This window comes from Cervus elaphus, chromosome 3 (genome assembly GCF_910594005.1).
Source record: "Cervus elaphus chromosome 3, mCerEla1.1, whole genome shotgun sequence".
In the NCBI taxonomy this organism is placed as follows: Eukaryota; Metazoa; Chordata; class Mammalia; order Artiodactyla; family Cervidae; genus Cervus; species Cervus elaphus.
Genome location: NC_057817.1, coordinates 40,236,374 through 40,249,873, shown reverse-complemented (window position 1 = coordinate 40,249,873; position 13,500 = coordinate 40,236,374). Strand labels below are relative to the sequence as shown.

The following is a 13,500-nucleotide window of genomic DNA, read 5'->3' as shown; positions in this document are numbered from 1 at the left end:
TGCTAGGAAAAATTAATATTGAACTATACTGTTATTAATTTAGGAGCATAGCATGAATATTTTAAATCCTTAATATGAATAACTAATACAAATATCAATCTTGTACATAAGATACTGGTATAGCTTGTTTCTGTCCTTTTCTGGGCCCATCCTTGTATGAAATATTCCCCTGATATCTGCAATTTTCTTGAAGAGACCTCTAGTCCTTCCCATTTTATTGTTTTTTCCTATAAAGTACAAAAAGAGTAAGGATCTAACAGAAGTAGAAAAAATTAAGAAGTGGCAAGAATACATAGAAGACTATTCAAAAAGGTTTTAATGACCCAAATAACCATGATGATATGGTCATTTACCTAGACTGGACATTCTGAAGTATGAAGTCAAGAGGGCCTTGGGAAGCATTACTGTGAACAAAGGTATTGGAAGTAGTGGCATTCCAGCTGAGCTATTTAAAATCCTAAAATACGAAGCTGTTAAAGTGCTGCACTCAATATGCCAGCATATTTGGAAAACTCAGCAGTGGCCACAGGACTGGAAAAGTCAGTTTTCACTCCAATCCCAAAAGAGGGCAATGCCAAAGAATTTTCAAACTACCACACAATTGCGCTGATTTCACATGCCAGTTTGGTAAAGCTCAAAATCCTTTAAGCCAGGCTTTAGCAATATGTGAACTGAGAACTTCCAGATGTATAGTTGAGTTTAGAAAAGGCAGAGAAAGAGAGATCAAATTGCCAACATCTGTTGGATCAGACAGATAAAGGGAATTCCAGGAAAAACATCTACTTCTGTTTCATTGACTACACAGAAATCTTTGACTGTGTGGATCACAACGAATTGTGGAAAATTCTTTAAGAGATGGGAGTACCAGACCACCTTATTTGTTTCCTGAGAAACCTGTATGTGGGTCAAGAAGCAATAGTTAGTACTGGACATGGAACAATGGACTGGTTCCAAATTGGGAAAGGATTAAGTCAAAGCTGCATATTGGCACCCTACTTATTTAACTTCTTTGCAGAGTACATCACGAGAAATGCCAGGTTGGATGAATCACAAGCTGGAATCTAGAAATATCAACAATGTCAGAAATGCAGATGATATCACTCTATTGGCAGAAAGTGAAGAGGAACTGAAGAGCCTCTTGATGAGGGTAAAGAGAAGAGTGAAAAGAATGGCTTGAAACTCAGTATTAAAAAACCAAGGTCAGGGTATTCAGTCCCATCACTTTATGGCAAACAAAAGGGGAAAAAGCAGAAGCAGTGACAGATTTTCTTTTCTTGGGCTCCAAAATCACTGCAGAGAGTGCCTGCAGCCATGAAATTAAAAGATACTTGCTCCTTGGAAGGAAAACTATGATAAACCTAGACACCATATTAAAAAGCAGAGATATCACTTTGCTCGCAAAGGAATGTATCTCCAAAGCTATAATTTTTCCAGTGGTCATGTATGATTGTGAGAGCTGGAACATAAAGAAGGCTGAGTGCAAAACAATTGATGCTTTTGAACTGTGGTGCTGGAGAAGACTCTTGAGAGTCCCTTGGACTGCAAGGAGATCAAACAAGTCAATTCAAAGGAAATCAGCCCTGAATATTCAATGGAAGGACTGAGGCTGAAGGTGAAGCTCCAATACTTTGGCCAACTGATGCGAAGAACCAACTCATTGGAAAAGACCCTGAGGCTAGGAAAGACTGGAGGCAAAATGAGAAGGGGGCAGCAGTTGGTCAGATAACATCACTGACTTAATGGACATGAATTTGGGCAAACTCCAGGAGATAGTGGAGGATAGGAGAGCCTGGTGTGTCCATGGGGTCACAATGAGTTGGACCTGACTTAGTGACTAAACAACAACAACATATTTTGTTAATGATAAAATCAATTCCTGTTTCTAAAGGCAAAACTGATAAATGTCTTTACAAATTAAAACACAAAAGGTGATAAAGGGGAAACTTCCTTTTGCTATTTGGTCTGCTTCCATAATATTATATACTGTCACCATAGAAATATTGCTTCCCTAGTATACCAATGAATGTTTCAAGGAAATGTGCTGAATATTTCTTCCAATAATTATCAAATACATACATTACCATGAGTAAAACAGCTTATGGGAAGTTGCTATATAATGCAGTGAGTTCAGTCTGGTGCTCTGTGATGACTTAGAGGGTGAGATGTGCGGGTGGGAGGAAGGCAGAAGATGGAGCGGATATACGTACAGCTGATTATGTGCAGCTGATTCGTGCTGCTGCATGGCAGAAACGAACACAACACTGTAAAGCAATTAGCCTCCAATTCAAAAAAAGGTACTTTTTCATGTAGTATGACTACAAGTAATGCGTAGTATGCATATCAGCAGTACATGATTTTTATTTTTTACAACTGTCTGAGTGTTTTAATGAGTACCAGGTAAACATTTAACATTGTTTATTAAAACCATATCACTCCCATTTTTCCTTTAGAGGTTTCCTTTCTTGGAAATAAGTAAGAATGTAGACGATATCACGAAAATAAAATGATGGGAACATTGTATCCTCTCGTTTGGAACTTTGGTACTTTCAAACCCTTATATAATTTCTGGTGATAGCAGCCTTTTCCTTTTTTTTTTTTTTTAATAATTATTGGCTGAATTGTCTGGTAAGGCACTGAGGGATTTAAAATAGGGCAGGATATGAACAAGGGAATTTATAATCTAACAGAAAAGATACATCCAAACTCAAATCACTATCATATAACACAATATCATATGTTAGACTGTTAAGTGCTAGAGGAAAACGGGATATAATAAGCATTGTTCTCAGGGGCTAATCAAAGAGACTGCAAGGAAAAAAGTGATATCTGATCTAGGCAAAAATTCATCTGTAGAAGTCAGAGGCAGAGATTCAAAAGAGAGAGGAGGATAAATCCTGGGCAGAAAGCACAGAATGAGGACAGGCAAATAAATGGGAAATCATAATGGATATTAGGGTGATAGGAGGGGGTTTTGACTGACTAGAATTCTATATGGAAGAGAGAAAATATGGCTGGGAAAACAGACTGGGTGTTGTATCAGAGTGCAGCTTTGAGAAAAATATCTGCGGAATGAATACAATAAACCAGGAATCAGCGTAAATGAGAACAATGAATTGCCAAATAAGGATTTATCTAGCTATTTTGATGTATCTAATTACAGAGTGAACATGTTATATTATAGGAAACAAACACTGAATCAGCACATTAAGAAAGCATCCCTAATTAGCAATAGTTTAAAGAAACACGCTGTTTGAAGTTCCAGAATAGATTATTTATATTTTTGTGTATAGAAAGCCAGGAGAAAAGGAGGTGGATTAATAGGCACAGACAAATAAATAGAAAGTACTCTAATGTACGTATCTGTTAGGAAGTGCTTATGCTGATCTAGAAAATGTGGTATTGACAAATATAAGAAAAAGTAAAATGAGCACAGGATATTTACTACTTACACGTGTGCGGAACATACATTTTTACATTTCTTCAGAAATTCTCATTCAAAGTTCATAAAAACCATACTGTTGTGGAAAAAGGAAACTCTCCAACACGGTTGTTGGATGTGTAAATTGGTGCAGGCACTATGGAAAACTGTATGGAGGTGCCTCAAAAAAGTAAAAATAGAATTACCATATGACCCAGCAATCCCATTCCTGGGTGTATATCCAGAAAGAATGAAAACTCTAATTCAAAAAGATATATGTGCCCTAGTGTTCAAAGCAGAACTATTTATAATAGTTAAAAGACACAGAAGTAACCAAATGTCCATTAACAGATGAATGGATAGAGAAGTGTTTTATATATTTATGCACACATACATATATATATAATGGAATATTATGTTATACTGTATATTGGAATTAATAGACACAAACTACTATACATAAAATAGATTGACAAGGATTTACTGTATAGCACAGTGAATAATATTCAATATCTTAAATAACCTATAATGGAATATTATCTGAAGAAAATAACTATCACTATGCTATACATCTTGAAAGAATACAGTATTGTAAATCAACTATACTTTGATGAAAACAAACAAACACCATATTGCTCAACAAGGCAATAATATTATTTCCATTTTACAGAAGAAGACTGGGGCTCAGAAAGGCCCAGGTTGTTCCAGTGCCACTTACAAGGTAAATGATAAAAGTTCATATATGAAACTGACTAAAAAAATGTGCATCTTTCTCCTACCCAGTTGCTGCTCCCCTAAAAGCAATGGACTTACTGTCTTTTTTATTTTGAGAAAGTTAATTCAGACCCTCTAAGCCTCACTGAGTTCATCTATACAGCAGGAACAAAAATCACACTTCATAGAGGTATTGAGTTGGTCCTGGAAATGTACATTTTTTCCCCCAGAAAACTGTCTATTTTATCTGTTTTCAAATGTACTAGACATTACTGGTAATAGTCTCTTAAGATTTTTAAATCTTTACTATTTTATAATGCCCTTTTTTCTCATTTTATCTGTGCCTTCTCTCTGTTCTTAACCCGTATTGCCAGAGGTTTCACCATTAAATTTGTCTTCTCTAAGAAGCAACTTTTGATCCTCTCCAGTATTGTTTTGCTTTGCATTACTTTTTCCTCTTTTAATTTCTATCCTCTGCTTACTTTACCAGCTCACTTTGTATTCTAGCTCTTACTTCTTAAGGATCTTGTCAGTTACTAATTTCAATGTCTTGGTTTCCATTATGATTTCTTCTTAACCCATTCATTAATTTGAAGTTTATTTTTAAAGTTTTCAGATTAAATTAGAAGGGTGATAAATATCTTTCTATTGCTTTGCAGTGTCACCAGTGCATTTTGGTTAGAAAAGACATTTTGCACAATACTGATTATCTGGATTTACTTAGAATTTATTATTCACATTTACATATTATTCTTTGTGTTTGAAAATGGTAAATTTTCATAAGTACTCTATGTTTGCTTGAAAAGAATGAAATTCTCTATGTGTTAGGTTCATTATTTAACTCTTAAGTCAAACTTGTTAATATTAAGCTTTTCAAATTCTATAATCTCTGCTATTTTTTTGTCATCTTGATTGTCCACTTAGCTAATTTTTTTCTACTCCTTTATTTCCACCTTTCTGTGACTGCCTCTTGTAAACAGCATATAACTGTATTTAAAAAAATCCAATGTGAGGAGCTTTGTCTTTAATGAAAGTTGCTTAATCGTGTCCAGCTCTTTGAGACCCCATGGACTAAACAGTCCATGGAATTCTCTAGGCCAGAATACTGGAGTAGGTAGCCTTTCCCTTCTCCAGGGGATCTTCCCAACCCAGGGATTGAACCCAGGTCTCCCACATTGCAAGCAATTCTTTGCCAGCCGAGTCACAAGGGAAGCCCAAGAATACTGGAGTGGGTAGCCTATCCCTTCTCCAGGGGAGCTTCCCGACCCAGGAATTGAACTGGGATCTCCTGCACTGCAGGTGGACTCTTTACCAACTGAGCTATCAGGGAAGCCTTTGTCTTTAATAGGTATGTTTGGTGGTGGTTTAGTCGCTAAGTCGTGTCCGACTCTTGTGACCCCATGGACTGTAGCCTGCCAGGCTCCTCTGTCCATGGGATTTTCCAGGCAAGAATACTGCAGTGGATTGCCATTTCCTTCTCCAGGAGATCTTCCTGACCCAGGAATCGAACCTGGGTCTCCTGCATTGCTGGCAGATACTTTTCTGACTGAGCTATTAAGGAAACCCAATAGGCATGTTTAACTGAGTTATTTTTACTGTAATAACAGGTACATTTATATGTAACTAATTTTGCTTTTTTTCTGTGTGTTTTCTCTTAACTATGTTTTTTATTCGTTCTGTAATTTCCCCCTTTTCTTGTTTCTATTAGTTTAATTTTCTTGGTTTTTACTCTGTGCTTATATATATCTTTAAGAGATTACACTTATATTTTTAATACCTATATTTGACACGTTGCAAAACTAATTATAATCTCCATTTCTTTCTGGAAACGAAAGAATGTAGATGGCTTCTCCCCCAAAGTTCCCATACTACTTTCCAAGTTTTTTTTTTTTTTACAAAATTCACCTAAGTATAACATGTGTTATATATATGTGTGTGTGTGTGTGTGTCTTTGCACATAAATATGTATAAATATACAGACACATACATGCTGCTGCTGCTAAATCGCTTCAGTCATGTCCGATTCTGTGCAACCCCATAGACAGCAGCCCACCAGGCTCCGCCGTCCCTGGGATTCTCCAGGCAAGAACACTGGAGTGGGTTGCTATTTCCTTCTCCAATGCATGAAAGTGAAACGTGAAACTGAAGTCGCTCAGTCGGGTCCGACTCTGAGCAACCCCATGGACTGTAGCCTACCAGGCTCCTCCGTCCATGGGATTTTCCAGGCATGAGTACTGGAGTGGGGTGCCATTGCCTTCTCCTACAGATACATACATACACAAATACATATATACTGTGCAAATTATAAGTGTGCAACTTTCAGTATAATTGAAAAAAATTATACTATTTCCTTTTTTTTTCTTTTAAACATTATTTTAAAGTCTCTTAAATTTTTTTGGTAATGTAAGGTTCTTTTTGTGTTCATTCTTCTGTCACACGTGGTAGCTTTCTTCCATAAACTGATATAGTTTAATATTTTTTACTGCTACCTCATATTTGCTTTTGATGGAAGTCTCATGTGTCCTGGGTTCTGATAACTGCAGGTTTGCTGAGTTAGCTTTATGGATGTCTCCAGTTTGGGACCCACATTTTGATTTTTCACTATTCATGTTTCTCAACTGATGGTTCCCTTCACAAGGGCAGTATGAAATTAGAAGCCATATTTCCCTATAGTAAAGGCTTCTGGTTTTGCTTCCTCATGTGTGACACTGTTTCAACTCAAGCTCCCAAGTGGGTCACAGAGAATTTTGCCCAGCACAGCCCAACAGATTTTCTTGTCTCTGTTTCAGAGCCTAGGTGGCCCATCACAGTTCTAGGGGCAAGACTTGGAGTTTTGTCTTCTCAGCACCTAAAGCACTAGCCTCTCACCCCTTAGACTGGCTTCTGTTCTGATGCTCTTGTGTGCTGTTGGGCTTCCACATGGGCTTTGCTGCTCTCACGCTCACTGGTAGCATTTGGGCATTTCTCTCAAGTTCAGCTGTGAATTAAACCTATATTTGCCTCTGTGTGGGATGCATGTGGGAGATGCAGAGGATGATGAGCAGGAGGAAAGATTTTCTATTAGTGCAGTGTACTGAATTTTCTAGAACTATGTTAAATGATTTTAACATGGGTTTTCCTTTAAAAAAATTTTTAATTGTAAAATACACATTACACAACATTTACTATCTTAATTAACCATTTAAATTTTTAATCATTTTAAACTGTATAGTTCAGCAGTAAGTATATTCACCTTATTCTGTAAGCAATCTCCAAAACTCATCCCATTTTCCAAAACTGAAACCCCATAACCATTAAACAACAACTCCCTATTTCCTTCTACCCTCTGCTTGTGGCAACCACTATTCCTCATTCTTCCTCTATAAACCTGAGTACTCTAGGTACCTCATGTTAATGGAGTCATTCGGTATTTGCTCATCTCACTCATCATCTCGTATTCAAGGCTTATTCATGTTGTAGTAGCCAGAATTTCTTTTCTTTAAATATGTATAAGTGTATGTATATACAGTTTGCTTATCCATTTGTCTGTCAAGTAGCATTTGAGTCGCTTCCAGCTTCTGGCTATTGTGAACAATGCTGCTATGAATACAGTATACAAATAAAACTTCAAGACCTTATTTTCAATGCTTTTGGATGTATACCCAAAGTGGAGTTATTAGATGACATATAATTCTAACTTAAAATTATGTAAAAACTGCCACACTGTTTTCCATAGTGGCTACACCATTTTATATTCCTATCCACAGTGCATACAGTTTCCAATTTTTCCACATCTTCCACAACAATTATTGTTTCATTTTATTATTTGTTTTTTATCCTAAGGCGTCTGAGGTAATACCTCATTGTAGTTTTGACTTGCATTTCCCTAGTAATTAGTGCTGCCAAACAGTTTTTCATGAGCGTTGTCATTTGTGTATCTTTTTTAGAGAACAAGGATGAACAGAAAACTTTTTGATTGAAATATAAAAGGCTTTCCCGGTGGCTCAGTGATAAAGAATCCATCTGCAACGAGGAGATGCAGGAGACGTGGGTTCAATCCCTGAGTTGGGAAGATTCCCTAGAGGAGTGTCTGGCGACTCACGCCAATATTCTTGCTTAGAGAATCTCATGCAAAGAGGAGCCTGGCAGGCTACATACAGTCCACAGGGTCGCAAAGACTTGGACAAGACTGAAGCAACCGAGCACATAAGCTCACATAGAAAAGCATACTGATTGACAAAGTTTTATTTCAAATTAATTGTAGTTAATGATATGGACAAATGTTTTTCATTATGTTGAGATAAAACTCAGCATACTACCTTCATCATGAATAGTATTACCCTTCTACCTGGTGTTTTCCAGGAAATAACTACACTAGAGATTCTTTGCAGCTGAAGATGGAGAAGCTCTATACACTCAGCAAAAACAAGACCTGGAGCTGACTGTGGCTCAGATGATCAGCTCTTATTGCAAAATTTAGGCTTAAACTGAGGAAAGTAGGGAAAACCATTAGGCGATTCAGGTATGACATAAATCAAATCCCTTATGATTGTACAGTGGAGATGATGCATAGATTCCAGGGATTAGGTCTGGTAGACAGAATGCCTGAAAAACTATGGATGGAGGTTTGTGACATTGTACAGAAGGCAGTGGCCAAAACCATCCCCAAGAAAAAAAAATATGCAAGAAGCCTTCTTATGCGAACACTGCAAAGAAATAGAGGAAAACAACAGAATGGGAAAGAAAAGAGATCTCTTCAAGAAAATTGAAGATAACAAGGGAATATTTCTTGCAAGGATGGGTATAATAAAGGACAGAAAAGGCAAGGATCTAACAGAAGCAGAAAAGATTAAGAAGAGGTGGCAAGAATACACAAAAGAACTCTTCAAAAAAGGTCTGAATGACTTGGATAACCATGATGGTTTGGTTACTCAATTAGCCAGACAACCTGGAGTGTGAAGTCAAGTGGGCCTTATAAGGATTACTATGAACAAAGCTAGTGGAGGTGATGGTATTCCACTTAAGCTAATTCAAATCCTAAAAGATGATGCTATTAAAGTGCTCCACTCAATATGCCAGCAAATTTGGAAAACAGCAATGGCCACAGGACTGGAAAAGGCCAGTTTTCATTCCATCCCCAAAGAAGGGCAATGTCAAAGAATGCTCAAATTACTATAAAGTTGTGTTCATTTCACATGCTAGCAAGGTAATGCTCAAAATCCCTCAAGCTAGTCTTGAAGTACGTGAAGTTTTGAAGTACATGAACGGAGAACTCCAATACTTTGGCCACCTGATGTGAAGAGCCGATTCACTGGAAAAGAGCCTGATGCTGGGAAAGATAGAAGACAACAGGCGAAGAGGGCAGCAGAGGATGAGATGGTTTGATGGCATCATCGACACAATGGACATGAGTCTGAGCAAACTCTGAAAGATAGTGAAGGACAGGGAAGCCTGGTGTGCTGCAGTCCATGGGGCCGCAAAGCATCAGACATGACTTGGCAACTGAACAACAACAGAGATCTGTGATTATGTCACTGAATTGCCTCAATACTTGACCCTAAAACATCTATAAATAGTATATCTTGAATAGGAATCCAAGGTAAAGGTAGATTTTTCCCTGAAAATTCCATTCTAGGTAATTGCATAAAACCTATCAACAAAATAAACAAAAATATAATGAATGCTATTTTATCTACAATTGGAGAATCTGTTGCAATAAATCTTTCATGGTAAATACATCCTGCATTTTTTGTTTTCTTTGTAGGATAGATTGAGGCAACCCGGCATGGTGACCAAGCTAAGAGGAAGATTGCTGTTCAGCTCAGAGAAGAGTGAGAAAATCTGTTTTCTTTCCGACGTGGGAGGTAAAGAGTTTTAGGTTATTATTCTATTAATAAGAATATTCCACAAGCATAAAAGTTTCTTGTATATTTTGTTTAGTTCTTTGTATTTTTCCTACTTGGGTCTTGGCTATTTTCACTTTTCTCTAGTAGTGGGTGTAGCCCAGGAATAATGGTACAAAAATACAAATAAACTCTAAAATAGGTGTAAATAAAAGAAGTAATATGCATTTCTATTAAAAAGTTGTAAAATTTGTTAGTTGCAAAAAGAATAAAATTATTTTGAGACTACTGACCTATATACCTTCCTATGAGAAAGAGATAAACATAATTTTAGTGTCCCCATAAGTTTTTAAATTAATTTTATGAAGTATAGGAAACTACATACACAGATTTCAAATTGTAAATTGTTCATAATTCTTGATTAGAAACTTTCAGGCTTCTTCTATTGAAAAAAATCAAAAGGATTAAAACTGTAAAGTATTACATTCAGAAATAATTAAACAATTAACTTCCTAATAAAGCCTGACTAATGAAAAGATACATTAGGTGTTTTTATTTTTTTTTTATTTTTTTTTACATTAGGTGTTTTTAAAAGAAGCTCTTTCACGTTTTCATTTTAAGTAACAACTGTATTTCTTTTACATATTTCCTTTTAATCAGTGTATTTAAAATGTGATCTGAATTTTCACTCAATATCATATAATTTACTACTACTACTTTGGAATAATCCCATCATAAAATGATTAATGACAACAGCATAAGTATTAATAATGATACATTATACTTTCTGGCTTCTAGGAGATACAAGCACTTTATTACAGATTTCGTTGCTTTCCCCAGTGTTAGGAGGCAGACAGCATGAAAGCATAGTAATCTTTTTTTGACAATTTAAAACGCAGAAGCCATGTCAAATAATATTTACATATTTCTGTATTCATGAATATGAGTGTTAGTTCATAAATATGGGATATTTGTTCTACACAAACGTTTCATTTATGTGCCCACTCTAAACCAATGGGATCTGTCAAAAAGAGAAAGGTTCACAGTTTCTCATACACACCCATAATTACCAACTTTATCCTTATTTTGTTTAATTTCTCTGACTTCCAGGAACGTACAATATGAATTAAAGAATTTAAAATGATAGTACTTCATTGTGACTTCACAATTTTCTGTCTTTCACTTAAGTTTTGGAGTTTGGAAATTATTGGTATAATTAAAAAATACCCAGTGGGAGAAACTACCGTGGCAATATTTAGTGATACTTGCCTCAAGGTCCAGACTCCTGTAGCTTATTAGAACAGAGTTGAGTATGGAATCTGGATTTCCTGAAGTCTAGGCTTGAGTTTATATGCTAAGTTTGTGAAGCATACAGTTGCAATATTTCCACCCACTCTCATCAGAATATGCTGCAAAGTAATATAGTTATAAAGAACAAAGATTCTTTAAAAGAAGACCAATTTAAAAGAAGTAGCGTGTATAAGTGCAGTCATTCTGTAAGTTTAAAAATAAGTCTCAAGCTGAAATTTTATTGTATATTTTTATGGTATGTAATGAGCAACATACCTGCCCCAGGCTGCCTCATTTGTGGCTGCTTTATTAACTGGAACACAGGAGGAGTCAATGACGGTTGATTTATTCATCTGATAACAGAACCCGCAGTCTGGATCCAACATACATTCGTTACAGTAACTGTAAAATGAAACGAGTTGTAGTCATGTTAGAGACAGCTGATGCTCAGCACACACTGTATTCTATTTGCTCCCCTGCATTTTCCACTCTACTCTGGTAAAGCGCGGGGCCATGTGACTCAGTTTGGTTCTGGCAAATAACTTGTGATAAGGCAGGTGAGAAATGGCTGATTTCTTCCATCTCTACCTACTCTGGATGCAGCAACTTTGGAAACCACTTTGAAATGGAGGTGGACTGGGTGTGCAGTATTGGATGTAGAAGAACTCCAGTCTGCCAGCAGCAAATATACTTTTGCTTTCCTAAGCCACTGAGATCTGTTACCAGAGCACAGACTGGTTCATTTTGAACCAGCTACCTGGTTCCAAACTGTACCAAAGCATTTACTTCTCTTAAATGTTTCCATCATGTACCATATCTTTTAAAAAAAAAATGGAATTTTTTCCTAATATAGTTCATGAAATAGAAAATTCAAAGAATGAAAAAAAATTACATCTAGAAGAAAAAGTTAAAAAATAAAAATGTCACCGCCCTAAGACTGGCCAGAGTTAACATCCTGGGGGATACTTGTACTTTTAATAAATATATATTGAAAATCAACTATGTTGTATGCTTAATTAAAAGAAGTCGTAACCTTTAAAAACTGCATAAATTTTTCTGAAAAAGAGAAAAGAAAAAAGGTTGGTAAAGGGGAAAAGGCTAACTTTTCTCATCCACTGGTTGGATTCCAGACCCATTACCAACCAATCATTGCTCACCTAACAGCAATATCCTAACTTCAGGAAAATTTTAAAGAGACAAAATCCTTTAGAGGGCAAGATTTTCCAACATAAGCCAACAGTGAGCTTGCAGAATGAGTTTTCTCACTGTCATACTATTTGCCAGACAAACCTGGAACACGTTATACACAGTTGTCACATACAAGGTATGGAGACCCTAAGATGAATAAGTTAAAGTCCCTGCTCTGCTCCTTGGTAGATAAAAGGAAAGGATAAGAAATAGCTATACCTGTTAATGATGATGATATGATAGAACACAGAAATTCTCTAAGGGCAGAGACCTGATTATTTGCCTGTAAGAATGGGGGATAATTTCAGAGATGATATTTGAGATGGATCATAAGAGAAATTTACCAGGGAAAGAAGTAGAGAGAAGAGCATTTCAGGGAACAACTTATTACATAATTAAACATAAGTCAGTACAGACTTATTAAATATCTACTTTGTACAAGTAATTACACAGTGGCGTGTGGGAGAGAAATAGAGTAAGAACTAACGCAAGCTATCTGAGAAAGACATGAATCATCAAAATCAAAACACTTCTTTGATGCATTTAGCTAAATGCAAAAGACTGGCATTGTTTAAAAATTAAGACCACTGTCATTCTCTCTGTAAATCTTTACTTTACAAATAGTCTATTTTTAATGAGACTTTAGCCATACACTAAAAGCAAAAAAAGGGGTCTTTCAAAGCCTACCAAAAGATCAATATACTTTAGAAAGGTGATATAGTATTGTGAACCTAAAACTGTCCACACCTGTGATAAACAAAATAAAATAGAAATCATGAGAAGTACTCTGAGCTTCTGGCTTTAAGAACTAGACTAGGTTAATTTGGAAGGGAAGATCATTCCTACTAGTATTTTGTTAGTTTATTCTGCCCATATGAGGTAGAGTTAAAAACCCTGATGGTTTCAGTGGCTTTAAATGATAATTATTTGGGAAATGTCAATTCACCCATTTGTAGAGAAATGACTATTTAAATTTTTTGAAAAATACTTATTTCCTATAAAAGGCCAGAAACCAGTTACCTACTGCATGTACCTGTCAGACATATGAGGCATTATCCATAATGCTTC

The 13,500-nt window shown here is 36.1% G+C and overlaps 1 protein-coding gene across 2 annotated transcripts in view; it reads right to left on the bottom strand.

Moving 5' to 3' along the window:
- SLC2A13 (solute carrier family 2 member 13) overlaps positions 1-13,500 on the bottom strand; it is a 487,541-nt gene that overhangs the window by 106,078 nt on the left and 367,963 nt on the right. For both annotated transcript variants that reach the window (XM_043886959.1, XM_043886951.1), the window contains exon 7: positions 11,521-11,646. In XM_043886959.1, the coding sequence (XP_043742894.1) occupies positions 11,521-11,646 (126 nt within the window). The remainder of the gene's footprint in view (positions 1-11,520; positions 11,647-13,500) is intronic.